The sequence below is a fragment of the Spea bombifrons genome, chromosome 10, assembly GCF_027358695.1.
Source record: "Spea bombifrons isolate aSpeBom1 chromosome 10, aSpeBom1.2.pri, whole genome shotgun sequence".
In the NCBI taxonomy this organism is placed as follows: Eukaryota; Metazoa; Chordata; class Amphibia; order Anura; family Pelobatidae; genus Spea; species Spea bombifrons.
In genome coordinates, this window is record NC_071096.1 from 9,309,407 (window position 1) to 9,325,487 (window position 16,081).

A 16,081-nucleotide genomic window follows, 5' to 3' on the forward strand; every position below is an offset into this window, starting at 1 on the left:
ACAGACCTTGATGTTTGAATGAAATAAACATAAATTAAGGAGACTCTTAAATTCCCCTCTAAGATATATCATTATTATTATTTATTGTTTTATATAGCACCATCAAATTCCGTAGCGCTGTACAATGGATAGACAAGACATAACAAGTAGTATGTAACATAAGTGAGGAGGGCCCTGCTCAAACGAGCTTACTATATATTATATATATATATATATATATATATATATACACTGTATATATGTGTGTGCATATATAGGGTATATATACTGTATAGATATGACTCTGTATACTACTTAATTTGTCAAGGTGACTGATTTGGGGTGTATACTTGGGAACAGACATATTAACGCAACAGTTGCTTTTTTGTTAATGGGAGCAGATTAATGAAGGGAAACATCATCTTTCACTCCATTATGCTTACATTTCTGTCTTTTATGATTTTGACAGACTAAATAATTATAGAATGCTAGAAACAAGGACACATAAGTATACTTAAATGGTTCTGGAAATTGACAAGTACCACGTAGAGAAGCAGAAAACTTGTTCTATTTGCAATTAAACACTAATCACTAAATGCCAATGAAACAAAGAATAATGGTATTCGGGGGACATAATGTACGACATGCTGAGAAGGTGGCTGGCAGATCGTGAGGACACTTTTGGCCTTATTTATCAAGCCAAAACTTCCGAGCTAACTTTGGGAGCCTAATCTAGAACTAGAAGTGCTCAAGAATTGTCCCAGTTTTCTTTAAAAAAACATGTGTCTCCCTGTTTAGTTGACACGTACTTTAAAGGGCTGGTTTAACCAAAAAATCAACAATATGTATTCATTAAAATACTGTTAAATACAACCTGTGACATTTTGAAGAATAAATGCATAATATTATATAGATATACACATTGCTGAGAGTAGATACTCTTATTCTATAGATCTGGTTCTTTAACATTCTCACCCCCCCAAAAAAAATCAATTGTTTCAAAAAGGACTCTTATGAGGTCTGATATGGAAACAAAATTGCTTTCTCCCTGTGAGGTCAGCAGGGGACTTTTGAAATTGTAGGCCAACCACAGCTGGATGCCCCTTTTCCAGGAACCCAAGCCAAGGGTCCATCAGCACTCTGCGTTATCATGGGGTGCACACCATTCTTAACATTAGATCCTTACATTATCAAAGGCTAACAACTCTTCTTACCTGACCACCCAGTAATCTAATAGATCGTAACCTCGACTCTCTTTTTATTGTCTTCTCCAACAGGCTTTTCCCGAGTTTGTCCTGACCTACCTGAAGGACCTGCATGTACAAGAGGTACCAACGCAGGCAGTAGATCATATCCCAGGTCAAGCTTGGCCTCCGTCCCAGCAGGACGCTGGCAAAATCTCATCAAAAGAGGTGAGCGCTTTTGATTATCCTCTGAGCTGGTCACATCTCAAACACACCATAGACTGGAATGAAGAAGTCCTACGTGTAATGGTATATAGCAAGATAAAAAACTGGACCATACTCTTTAACTACTGATTTACGAAGAAATGGTAACAGAAAATAGCATGATTTTATATAAAAATGGTATAAAAGTTCAAATATACAGCAAGTGTGGTCCATGCTATATTTAATATTCCGCATCTTAAGTGCTGCAGAATATGATGGCTCTGCATAAAACGATAAATAATAATAAATAAAAATCCTTTTACATGTTGAAGTTGTGACCTAATCTTTGTTCTAATTTAGCCTGCGTATTGAACTAATATATGAAATAACAGATGTTTTTTTTGTTTGTTTTTTTGCATTTTCCAGGCTTGGCAGAACGATGTCAGTCATTTCAATCAGCAGCAAGTTTCCGAAGCATCGGTTGCCCAGTTATCGCCCACAGGTGGCCCAGGGGAGGCGAGGCAGCTGACAGTGGCGTTGGTGAAGAATCTTACTGGGAAACATCCTCAGGCCCCAGCTCAAAGGTAAGCTCGTGACAGAACACATACTTATTGTTCAATGACATTAGATGTGTTCCTTCAGTTTTATGTTACATTGATTCCCCAGATATTATTGAAATATCTCACAATCCCTCTGGCCTCAGTAGCAAACATGTAATTTTTTTTATCTTTACAAATTAATGGAAAGTGTATTGTTTATCTATATATATATATATTATATAAAATAGCAACAAAAATACTAAGACGGTTTTATTATATTTGGTCTGTTTTTATTGTCATTCAAATATGGTTATATGTATAGAATATTTCATTTTCATCATTTCAGTGCGTAGATGAACTGACTGTATGACGTCATCCACAATACAATTCTACAATGTATATTGATAACTAGACCATAACGGATGTGTCAGGAAGAGGCGTCTGTACGGCTGTAGACTATAGAGTTTACAGTCTGATCTGGAATTAGATATTATAGAATTGGTTCATTCTTTTTATTGATTTGTCCAAATTTTGGCACCTGTCGAGCCTTATTGTAGAGAAAGCTGTCCAACTGGACACACTCCAGAAGAACCTTCCCTGACTAATGGCTCTTCCAGTTCAATTTACCAAAGTAGAATGTCCAGTTTTTATCAGACATTCGGAATCAAAGAAACTCATAGTTTTTGATAAGTACATTACAATTAAATCAAATTTATTTAAATAGCGCCAACGGATTCTGTAGAGCGATTAGTGGGCGGTGCATATATTAATCAAAGACAATTTAAAATTAACAGTAATACATGTTTAGACATACTGGTACAGAAGGAGAAGAGGGCCCTGCTCTCGTGAGCTTACAATCTATTGTATACTTGGGTGGTAGAGAGGGCGATACGGAGAACTCTGTGTTGAGATCCTGCAGGTGAGGATGACGGGTGGCTTCTTTAGTATGCAGGTTGAGGGATGGGTAGGTTTTTTGTTTTGAATTCTGTTGAAAGATTGGATGGTTTGGGAGCATGTGTCAACCAGATGTTTCAACTCAAATATTAAGGAAATCGGTGAACGTAAAAACAACGTTAAGTGATAAGTTCCTTGTTGATACTCTTACTGGGCTGTACTGTGCAAAAGTTTGGGGTCACCTAGGAATTTCCTTTTTCAAAAAAAAAAAAAATACAATAAAAAAAAAAAGTATCATGAAATGGATCAGAAATCCATTTTCTTTTTAAATGCTACCTTTTGCACATTTTTGAGAGCTTTGAGGAAATTGACTATATATACCATAGGCAGAGTGTAAATACTACTGAAGGATCTGGCACATGGTAAAACTTCGTGGGTCCAAACCTTCTAGTCTGGCTGTTTTTTTTCCTGCAGTAGAGACCTTAACCAGTCGTCGGTCTCATCTTATATACAGGAGAGCCGTGTATCTATCCCATGGGTGTTTGAATTCCCTTACTGTATTAAACTTTTGGTGGCGGGTTCTTCCACCTATCTACCACCCACCATCATATCTAACCACCCCTCCCGAGGACACCTTACTTCTTCACCATATGAAGTACTAGCCATGCTATTTACTCCTGAGAAGGAACGCATAATTTAGTTTGAATATTACCTCCGATCATCACGCTCCATCGACTGGCTGCGGTAAAACCACAACGCATAGTCGGTGACCCTTTATACAGCACGTCGCGTACTAAAGGAGACGCGTCACTAAGGCGGTATCAGTCTTCCACGTATCGTTCATTACGCCATAATCCACGATCAGTTGCTTTTCCGTGGCACGCTGGCCCTTTCCGTGAGCAAGGGCCAGGTGTCCGACGCACGCAATAGAGTTTTAATAACCAACGGAGGAGAGTCATGAATCCCTTTATCATGGGTGTTTAGATAAAAGCACATTATCCAGCCAGCCGAGGGCTATGAATACACAACGCGGTCTAACCCCGCACCGTACGTTTCAGACCAGTGCCGTCCGAGAATTAATTGAATTTGTTTGTTTATATTAGCTTATCAAATCCAATGACTTACCTTTATTGAAATTGAATGGGAGGGACTGTAGCGATCGACAAAGCATCGCGACCCCGCTTGTCACCCAGTGACCCGTGAGAAGGAAATAATGAACTGTGAGTAGCCGTCATCCTAACCGCTTCTGACAGCTTTGCTGTGGGCACATCTGTGTTGGTTTCATGGAAAGGCCTTTGTTTTTTTCCCACTAGTGACTCTGCGGAGCGCTGTGGGGTATGCTTGCTGCCCGACTCCTCCATTTGCCCTCCCTTTCTAGTGATGGGAGCAGCTGCCGCTGATGAATCTGACATTTAATGATTTGTTTGGTATTTATTATTTAATTATAATTTTTATTTTTATTTTTTGGTAATATTTGTTGGGTCTCCATCGGAATTCAGCGCATTAAAATCATTTATTCTTATTTTTTATTTTTTTTTGCGTAATCAAACTTAAACACTTCCAAAGGATGCATTTAGATGTCTGTAAGTCATTTGAATAACTTTAATTTGCTGCAGTGATTTATTAACCCTTTGATTTGGCTTTGAGGCGTAACACAAATAGACTCAAACTCTCAAAACACAGCTAAAGGTAGACGGACCGCAAGACGTATCGATATTCCTTATTGATAAACCAGCGTGTTTGGTAAGGTCATACAATAGCAGATAGGCCTTAAGTGTTTAGTTTAAATAAATATCATATTACTGGTGTTTAAAGGCATTATATTACAGGTTTTGATGGCTTTGTTAGTGGCTGCATAGTTTTTTAGTCTCTTTTAGACGCTACGTGAAGTCTCACGGTTTGACCCCGAGTCACAAAGGCTTCCATGAGGTATTAGAGCCATTTTGTTAACACATTTGGTGAGTCACTTCACTGTGGGCTATTAAAGGGTTAATATTTAAAGAGTCTCATGGTCAGCTCACTTAGAAAGTTCCCAGGTATGGCAATGGCAGGGGGAGCTTCCTGCTTCCTGTCATGTGACACGGTCAGCCAGTAAGATGCTAACTTTGCAGTCATATACTGTCAGTAAGAGTGAAAGCTCTGAGCTGATGCTTTATGGTAATGCTAATGAAGTCCACTCCTCCATAGACTTTCCTTAATCAGGGTCAGCTGGGTGATTAACACTGTGCCATTCTGTTGTTTCCCCACAGGCAGTATGAATAGTATGAGTGTTTGTCTATTAAATAATATAACTAGAAGACAAACGGCGAATATGCAGCTGCTTGAAGACATCATATAATCCCAAAAACAGAACTGTTTCAAAAACAAAAACAGCACAATATTTTGGAATTTTAATCGGAACCGTGCATTGACTTCTTCTTGTGTGATTCACAAAGTTCCAGAATCTTGGATTCTGTAGTAATGGTGCAATGCAACATACGGATTCAATATATTACATTTTATCTCTACCACAGCACAATCTATTTTGGCCCACTCTACGCAAAGGTCTGCAAAGTTTTCCGCCATGCCCCCCCTTCCCGGCAGCTCTGGGAGCCGGGTAATATTCTTACCGAGATCTGTTTCATGACGTAAAAGCTGTACGGGGGACCAGGTAGTACTGATAGGAAGTTTGTCTTTGCCCCGTATGGAAACAAAAAACATACATTTGCAGAGTGGTGTATTAAAGATTCGGTTCCATTCATCTAGGACAGGCTTAGAAACCGTGTTAGTTACTCTAGATGAGTGAGATATGTAATTAGGCGTCATATATTTCCTTCGCTTGTAGAAATGGTTAATGATGCACATAATATCTATTTGCCTTTTGTTATACAAATTACTTGCCGTATTAAGCTCCGGAGAATTTATTTCTGCTTCACAAACAAGCCGTTTTCTGTGAAATCATTATGCAGATACAGCTTAACACCGAGACACAAGATTCGTCTGAAATCACCCGGGAACAAAATAAATACACAATGCAAAAAAAAAAAGCTAAACCGGGACAATTATATATATTTTTGCAATATTGATTTATATTATTGAAATTATTTTGGACGGTATGTTGCAATGAGCCATGTAATATGTTATAAACTTTTCAGAAATGTGCAGTCATCTTTGCTTTTACATTTCGCAGCACTCGGACACCTCGGTGTATTTATTTACTTGTTATTCTACTGAGAGCGTGGTAGATAAATGGAACAGCCTCCCAGCCGAGGCAGTAGAGGCTGATACAGTGCAGGGAATTTAACCATGCACGGGATAGGCATATGGCTCGGGAATCGAGACCAAGGACTGATCACGCTCTGAGTTTTTACACGAGGAATAATGGGGCTGATCTGCTTTGAAATTCTACGTTTATAATGTTAAAGGCGACTTCATTAACACACTTGAGTGGAAAACCGAATTGAATTTAATTGAATTAAAATATATCAACATTTTCAACTCCGGGAGAGGTGGATTAAACCAAGATTATCATTTTTGACACATTCACACCCTTAATCTGTTTTGAATCCCATGTCGCCGTCTGTTTTATGGGTCCGCACTTGCTAATAATTATTACTTTATGTTAATCCCCTGAACCACTGTCTCCTTCTATTCATATCGTGTATATCTAATATCTTTTATCCGAAGAAGAGACCTCTGAGATCCTAACAGCTGATGTAACTTTACATTGTTTCTCTATATCCACGTCTCTTCTTAAAATGAATTCTACGTGGATCTGGACAAATCCTACAATATATATATATCAGTTTTTAGGGGATAAAAACATTTTACCGCTTGCCAGTTTTTCTAGATCCCTGCCTTAATTATGCAAATTTCTCACTATACCAAAAGAGGTCAAATCATCTCATTTATCTGTCTAAACATTCAAGGCAAAATAATGATGTGATCCGCGTTTAAATGCCTAATTATTTAGCGATACCTTAAATATTAATATTAGTTACCACTTTTAGCCAGCACTCCTTCTAACCGCTGGCCGACCATTAATGCTTTCCCTCGATGCGTTCGCTAAACGCTGTTTAAGGGGAAAAAGCCGCCGAACGGTAAGCTCTGAAGTTCGTTAATGAGCAGGGAGCTTAGGGGGTCATCTAGGAAGTTTGGATAAGCGCGGAAGAGGGTTATTGCCCAGCCAGCGCTAGCAATGTTTGATGATAAGGGGTACGCAAAATATCAGGAAGATGTGTGCTTGATAGAAGTTAAATGTCCCTAAACCCTCTGAATTGATCTAGCGCTACTGTTTTCCACTCGAGCGGGGTGTTCGCCCAGGCATACATCCGCAGGAGAGCGGAGGTCAGGGTGATGAATAAAGGGTGGGCCGCTCGGCACACATGCACTCTATTCGGGAAAGTGGCTTGCCTCGGAAATGCCAAGTGAAGCACATAGACCATGCTCACTGGCATTTCCAAATGCAGCTCAGCTGGGGGCCTCTGCTTATTGCATCAATGGCACAGAGAAAAAAACATGGAAATACATAATTTTGTCAAAGTAGTAGATCGTCATCTACCGCCAACTCCCCTTTCTCCTTCAGAATCATCCCCACCGCTCTAATAGCGTTAATAGATCGAGGATTTCATGCATATTTCAATCACCGCCGTATTTCTAATGCATACGTGAAAGGGGTCCTTCATTTATTTCCACCAACTGTGTGCGCTCTCTTTTTTGGGGTAATGTCATCATCCTAATGGTGTCTCTATTATACTCGGAGGTAGCAAATGAGGCTCATTGTAGAAAGGTAATTGATTTTCGCTGAGTGAAAATGTAAATAGCCACAAGAAGTCCCTGGAAAGGCGAGCACGTCGGATCTGGCAGCAAAAGCAATCGAAGAACTCGAGACTTACTTATGTGAAGACGCACATCTCGTCCAAAAGAAATGCCTCCAAACGCGACTTTTAGCCGAGAATATCAAACCCGTTCCTCTGCCTGCCTTACCTTTGTTTCGAGGAAATACCCCGTCGGAGGAATTATTGGTTTTCCAAATACAAAAATTAGGATAGAAAAAAAAAGAATTGGGTAATTTGTAAGCAAATTGAAAACCAAAGTGTTTTTAAGCTGACATGGAGTAAAAGCAAAATAATTCACATCATTTAGTTGGGATAATGGTCCATTGACTCAGTTCTACAAATATGTTGTCAAAGGTCGTTTGGATTTCATTAAGGGAATGTACTATCACGCTGGGAAAACCCTGCTGCCGCAAGGGCAACATTTATTCCAACATGTAACGATGTGGGCATCGCGGAGACAAAACACCACGATATCCAATATATTTATCATATTTTATTGATACATGTAGTATTTCTCAAATGCATGACCATGCCTTATTATTATTATTATTATTATTATTATCTTTTATTTATAGAGCGCCAACAATTTACACAGCGCTTCTTACAGTCCAAACATTCAAAGGGTCTGACAAAACTGGAATTGGCAGACTAAGACAAGCCGAGACATTAGGTAAACCGAGCCCGGCTCGTAAGCTTACAATCTAGATCAGTACCCAATGGGCAGGATCCCGTTTTGGACTTTATGATAAACTTTATGATAAACTTCTAGATTGTTAGGTGACATCCCACCAACGAGAATTCCCACTAGTACAGTTTCCAGGCCCCTGGAAAATGTAATTCATTTAATATTTCAAATATGATAATTATCGTTTGTTTCTCGCCAGAGCCGAAGGCTACTTATTGAGCGCCCCAAAAAAAAAAAACTCTGTAAGATCGTCATTCTTATCTACTCTACGGTGAATTCTGTGCTGTTTGCCGATTTGCCCAGAAGCTGCTACACATTTTTTAGTGTAATACACAATATATGTATATCTGGGTGATTATTTCACACCCGTTATCTCTCACCTATTGTTAAGTTGCTGATTGTCGTTGATTGCTTCAGTCAGCCTTTGTAAGGAAGGCAACGTGAAAGAAGAAAACATAAGGATGGGAAATGAATCAGAAAATTCTTCCTTAAAGGTGAACAGTCCTTTACTTTCCTTAGTTTCAAAATGAATATCGGCAAAATAATTTTGCTGATTAAAAAACACAAGCTTACTTTGTAATTAATTGATAAACGGCTATAGTTATACCAAAAGCTAATTTAATACTTTTGTCTGTTTCCCATCATAGAGCCTTGGTTTGGGGCTAGACCATTTGGTACCACGAAGCCTCAGCTCAAAGTAACTTACTGGCTTTTAGTGAATGTTTTGATATTGGCCAATTCCCCATCTTCATTCGATTTATCACCCTTATGTTGCATCCTATTATCTGGAATTTAGAACGCTAACAAGAAAAACAAAAGCAAACTAAAAAAAAGCAGGATTTTAAAATTGTGTTGAGGTCAGCCGCAGGTACACAACATCGTTAACCGACTTCCGCAACATCGATGTCAGATGTAGTAAAAAGTCGCAGTTCTGAATGATTTGCATGCAGGTGAATTTTAGGGGCCTGAAATTAAAAAAATGGAAATGCTTTTTAACAAACCGTGCCATTTTACAGTCTGACACCAATTTTCCACACAGCGGGATTTAGCGAGATCTCAAATTAGCTCCAAATGAATCATTGTTAAGCTGTTTTGTGCCATCTGCAAAAAGAGTTTTTGATGCCAACATAAGTGAAATTTCTTGGTGGTAGGTTGTGGGAAGACGAATGCAAATATTGTATGTACTGTCATGCTTTGTGACGTGTCCAAAGCAACATTAATTTAAAGACACATTCGCAACCAGGCTGTGGGTTTGTCTCTTTTGTCTTCGATACAAATGATGGTACCTGCGGATTCCATTAGGATGGAGGGAGAGTGTGTGTGCGCGTGTACGGTGGATTGATGTACGCATATTCCGATCATTGCCTTCTCGCTTAGCTTATTTTAAAAGCAGGGTCAAGAGACACTTGACCTACTCCTGTTAGCCTGTCGTTCTTTCTGTCGACGGTTACCAAGAAGACCTCTTGCCAGTTGAGGCCATCGCATGGTGATATCGGTAATTAAATATACAAACCTGCCCTAGTACAGCGAAGCTGGAATAGCAATAGTCAGATAACGTGATTAGTTTTCTTACGAAGTGAGCACATTTAGGATCTAACCCGTAATTAAGCAAACTGAATGCATACCAAAGTGTTAATCAGTTACATACATGTTGTACTGGGTGTGCCCATCAAATAAGGCTGTGTATTAATGTGTTCTGACAATATAATTATGAATAATTATGCCACCTAGGCACATGCTTTGTTTGTTATGTGCTGTATGTTATATCTGCTTAAATAGCTTTGATATGCACGGCTGGCCTTTTGGGTGTGTGACTTGTGTGGTCGGAATGTACGTATTCCAAAATACCCCACCTGTTTACCTCTTTATCGTCTAGTGGTAGCACATTTTAAAACAATAGATATTTATGGTGTTTGCCTTTTGATACTCAGAAAACATGAACATGATAGGGGGGTATTTGGTGTCATTTTGGATTTGGATTTGACATTGTCTTCCATTTTGAATTCCCCCGCCACATTGTGTTCATTGGTTACCACCGTAACCATTTAAAGCTTAAAATGTAGACATATGGACCTGAATATTGGGCAACGCACATACAGGTGATGGGTCATTTTATTTCTACAGGTCAGGGGACTGGAGGTGGGATTGGGTGATACATTTTATTTATTTCTGTAGGTATAGCAGTAAGATGAATGGACACCCAGCCTCTTCCTTTATTATTGATGGTGTTCTGGGATAGTAGGGTTGGGAACTGTATACTCTGGTCTTTGGGGAAAAGTGGGGGGTACTGGCAATGACTTTTCTGGTTTAATATATAACCCCCCACCACATTCTGGAAGAATGGAGGAGCAGGTGGTCCCACTCAGTATAAAAAACACCTACAACCTGTCTATGTAGGGGAACAGAGGGGAGCACCTAATGCTTTGCCATATGGTTGATAAGGGATCCCCATAATTTGTTTGGGTTTGTCTACATGTTGTCGAGACTCGAGTTGATGCCACCAATTGCCACCAGTTGGACTGGTTACGGAACCAACACCTGCAATCCCTACACACAATCCTGCATGACAGGGAGATTGTCCGCTGTATGTCCACAGCCACCGTCCTCTAGTGCTGGTGGCTTTGTGGCATCAGTAATGTTCTACCAAGAGAATAAACGTCTATTAAGAGAATAAATGTCTTCCATGTTTTTGCTGTTTTATCATAGTTGCTTATATATATGTATGTGTGTGTGTTTTTGTTTTCTGTTTTACGTATTACTTTGTATTTGTTGATTAGCTTTATACAGTAGTTTGTTATAATTATATTTACGAATCACCAATAAAATATGAACTCTTCCGAGAGCTTGATAATATCCTTGGACTGGATCCGGTAGAAACATTCACTCTTCGGCAACAGGTTCAGTTTTTAATATTTCTATTCACAAATATGGCTCCTGTTAATTTATCCTGTTTTCTCACAAAAGGCATCGGGGGGAGACCCATACCAGGTTTGTAAAGGAGTTTAAGAAAATGATGGTTTTTATTTAATCAGCATTAAGACTCAGTCATGCAGGGTTGTGGCAAAATACATTATTCCTGAAATAGTTACACTTGCTTGACGTCCGTAATACCACTGAGCAGGCAATAATGAAAAGCGCGATGCAAAGTGAGGATTGATTATAAATGGTTCTATTTTACTATGCGTGCATAGCTGTGAAAATGGCAGGCCTGATACAGCCATGTGCATTGTTTCAATATTCACAAGCCGGGAATATAGTATTAGGTTTGGAATCGAGGAACAATGAGGCATGCCGTAAACTCACCGTTCCTTTAAAAAAACCACGTCCCGATATTTTTTAATAGCCGTAATACTTTACAAAAGCCTTTATGCTACGTGCGTATGCATTGCTTTCAAAACAACATTATAACATAAGCGTGCTGCTCCTTACTCCGCTGGTTATAATAATTATAAAATCGTTATTTTCAACAATCATTGTCAAATTTGTTAGGTTTGTACAAGGAAAAGGCACTGGCCGGTTTCAAGGCTTTTTTTTTTGTCCTAAAACGATTAAAAACCTCCTTGAAAAAGTTCATTTCATATGATGAAAAACCATCAACATACAAAAAAGGAAGTCAGATTTTTTTTTTTGCTTAGCAACCATTTTCGGTCATAAACAACCCAAATATCTTTTGCTCACCTAAAATGAAAAACAGGGCGTTATTTTCTTGAACACGCAATGACGCCCTACTATACGGTGAACGACCGCTGAAGGGTGTGAAACGCATTGGTTACCCCCTCTGGTACCTAATGGGTTAATGTCGAAGTATTATTATTTATCTTTTTCGCCCCGCGGGACTTCCTTTTGTGATTTCTCTAAAGGGAAGCCTGCAGAACGTGCCGACCGTCGAGTATCAAACTGTCACCTCTAATGTACCTTGGAAAGGAGGACTTTAATCTTTAAAGGGGGCGATAGGAAACATAATCTATGTAGTTTCGTTCACGCGGGCCGCGTCCGAACGTGCCGCGGCGATATGATTTCTGTCAGATACAATATGCTTGAGATTTCCCTGTCTTTACTTTGGAACGCCGCGCGGCTTGTCTGTTTTCTAACCTTAGGTGATGGGGCCTGCTGCCTTGTCAAATAACATTTGAGTTCCCCTCACTACCTGCCCGTTGACTAAAGCGCAGACTCACTCGGCGGTGGAGAGAGAGGCTCGGGGGCAACCAGGCTCTGTCTCTTCACGTAATTAGCTACAGCCTCGTGCGCACCGAGGAGCTAAAGCTCTGTACGGGGGTAGCGTTTGGGGTCTGCTTAACCTCAGTACTGCCAGAGCGATGAAGAACCTGCCACGTAAACCCACCTTCACCTCTGTTCAACCTCCGGTGGAGTCTCAGAATTATTTCAGAAGTGAAGGGCTTAGGGCTCTTAAAGTCAACCATGGACCTCCATTGCTCAGCTCCTATTGATCCATACTAGTCTAGAGAAGGTTTATATCGGTATCTGATTTCGCTTTCGTTTAAAATAATTATTAAAATTCTAAAAATAAATAAAACAAATAAAAATTGTAAAATAAAACTTATTAAAATGAGAAATATTTCTTATTAACCAGAAGCACATGCATACATGTATTAGAAATGCATGCACAACGATAACGTCGCAGGAGATGAAAAAAAGTCAGGTTCTCGCTGGAAATCGTTCCCTGTCCGACTCGTTCATGTTTGAAACACTTACAACCCGCGCCAAGAACTATTACCGTTTCTGTCGTGCAAATTGAAAACTGTCACATAAAGGAGTTTAATGAATAGATCACCTAAGACGGCAGCATCTACTGTTCTATTTTATTGATATTCCCAGTGTTCAATATTTATTCTAGAAAGAATTCGTTTTTCATGATGAACCCTTTTATAGGAGAGAACCAAAAAATAATTAACCCTTTTTTTTTCTTTGGAATATCAATAATTCTCCACTCTCACATCTTATTTGCCGTTACTAAGACCCTGTTTGGGCACTGGAAGATTATTTAAATATTTTCTAATATTTTTCTAATGAATGCAAACTCAAATTTAAGGCTAACACATTTTTCCTTTTTTCCCCTAATATTGTATTTCTATCTTTATTGGGTCCAGTAAGGGGGGAAAGCTTCCAGCCTGCCCTAAACCTCCCGCTATTACCAACGTGTAATTATATTTTGGCTATAAGAATAATTAATCTGCCTTAAGATAAAATGAGAAGAAAAAAAGCAATAATGGCTTTCGCTGGATTGATACGCTTCATGTTTGTGTCATTTGTAGACTAAATGCAACAGAATGGGCATTTCTTATCTATTCCTGTTACATTAGGAAAGTTCACGCCCCGCTCTTAGCATTTTTCCAACACAGCTGTAGAGTCTTTCAAAGCCTATTTTTTAAATAAGTGATGCTCAATTTGTCTTTGATGATCCGAATGATTCAGGTGAGATGGGAGCACTGTCGGGCCCTTATTTGCATAAAAATTAATCACGGAAAAAATGTAAATTGATAAAATTTTGCCTGGCTTTTTCCCCCCGTGTTTCGAAAAGCCACGGATGGCTCCCAGAAGCAATCATCTCAGTATGGTGCCACCCTGGAAGCTGTACAAATGATCACAGTGATGCCGAATACTCACTCATTTAAATGTCAGCATTGATGGGGCGGCGCATCACATGGAGGGGGGGAGAAACAAGGGAGGGGGGCAGAAAAAAATAAATGCATAGCAGCTGAAGAATATCTGTGGGCACAAGTATATGATCTAATCTGAATAAAATACATATTAATTACCCCCTTTTTTTCCCTCCCTTCTATTCCAAATTGATAATTGTTTTAGTGATTCACCAGAAAAGTCGCCCAATTTATTTGGAATCAAACAAAAAAAAAGGCAGCGGAACGGTACACGTCATTAGATCCCTTTCAGGAGTTTAAGGGCTGCAATTAACGTGAAAGGGGTTTTTAAACCTTGGAAATGAGTTAACTGAGGGGGGAAGGCCTTATAGCCGTTAACCTTTCTAGCGCTGCGGACGCTTTTATTTTATTTTTTTTTACCTCCATTACCCGGTGAGATTAGCTCCAAACAGAGCCGTTTTCCTGAAATTGTCGACCCAAAGAATTATCTACTGTTAGAAATAAATATACCGCGGGATGGAAAATGCAAAATAAAAACCACGTTCATCATGCTGAGCAAATCTGTTTCCTGGAGGAAGAAGAAAAACAATAGTCAAATTAATTGTAGTCTTCAGGCCTCCCCTCGTCTCTTCTCACATCACGCGCGACGTCAAAAAAAATCACTGTCGAGGGCCTTTCATTTTGATTAATAAGGTTTGTTATACAAGAAAAAAAAAACAATTAGATACGTAGAATTTGGCTCTTCGATCGTACGCGTTGCATAAAAAAAAAAAGACATCTGGCGACATCGACGCACAGAAAATTCTGCTTCTGCTTTGGTTGTAGATAGTCCAGGTCGCTCAGATTCAGAAACGTGTATGTGAATGAAAACAAATATATAACAGGGTCTACGTAGCACGAGGCAGTTCCTCCAAAAATGAGGACTTTTCCTAAATGTCACAGTTTCTATGGAGTCTGTAAATTCATTACTATGAGTAGTTTAATACTAAAACAACACACGAGGGTCTCGAGCCGGTTCCATGAGCATCTTCGGGAAAGCCCTCTTGACCAACGTGTTACTATTGCGTTAAGCCTTGCTGGGACCTCCTCGCGTTCCTGAAAGTCTTACACTTGATATTAAGAAGCTCTGGCATTTCCCCATATAATTTGGGTGAATTAGTATGGAAATGTTGTTTGTTACAATCTTCATCAGGTGACCATAAGGCTAGATAGTTGGCTGTTCTTAGATGAACGTTACGTAGCTATAGACACTTATAATAAAGACACATATTTATACGAGTAACAAAACACATCCATAGAAAAAGCATCCTCCATATAACACGTGACTGCATGTAAACATATTATTAGAACATCTGAGACCCTCTCGAGCGGGGGTGCTCCCACTAAGACGCTGTCTGTTCTTGGTTGAGTAAGTCGCGTGTCTCTTTGTACGTGTTTTATGTAGTCTATGCTGCGTGTGTCCCTGTTAATGCTGTTTGCAGTTGTGAACACATGGAGCAGGGAGGAATTTTTGTTAATTTGCTATTTAAATTAAACCAGTATATGTGCATGTAGTTACAAAACCATTAATAATAATAATAATAATAAGCCTTGTAGCCTCTTCAGATACTTTGCCAAAGTGAATGTTTTTGGAGAGATTCTCTTATAGCCCAATCCTATACCGACGCTGCACTGTGATGTTATATTTCTGTATTTTCTGTGATGAAAAGTAGAATAAAAGTATGCACAATTTATTTAGTCTGAAAATTTGTGTCGTTCTGGACTTTTTATCTCCAGAAAGGGAGATTATATTGGGGGGTAAAAGAGTTTATAGTTTTACTATTAAATCAAAAGGGAAATGCAATATGCCAGCAATCTTCTTACAGGTGTTTGATGGATTAGAAGAGAATTGTAAGGAAAAATATATTAAATTGATGAATTCTGGTTGTTGTGTGAATTGTTGTCTCCATCTAGTGGTATTTGATGAGAATAAACATCTCGAGTTATATATCATTGGCTAAGCCTGTCGCAGAATAGCAGATACTGACTTGCACCAAGGTGGGCAAATAAAATAATACTAATGTATCGAGACTCCTTGGGTCTCACGTTGAGATGCAGCATGTATGAGGGTGACAGGCTGTCTTATAACATATGCATCGTACAGGGCAGCAGGTCATCAAAA

At 39.2% G+C, this 16,081-nt stretch overlaps 1 protein-coding gene across 1 annotated transcript in view; it reads left to right on the forward strand.

Moving 5' to 3' along the window:
- The window catches only part of LOC128467598 (doublecortin domain-containing protein 1-like), a 91,476-nt gene extending 89,521 nt beyond the window's left edge, over positions 1-1,955 (forward strand). The window contains exons 19-20 of the mRNA XM_053449271.1: positions 1,257-1,391; positions 1,794-1,955. Coding sequence (XP_053305246.1) covers positions 1,257-1,391; positions 1,794-1,955 — 297 coding nt within the window. The remainder of the gene's footprint in view (positions 1-1,256; positions 1,392-1,793) is intronic.
- Positions 1,956-16,081: the final 14,126 nt, after the last annotated feature.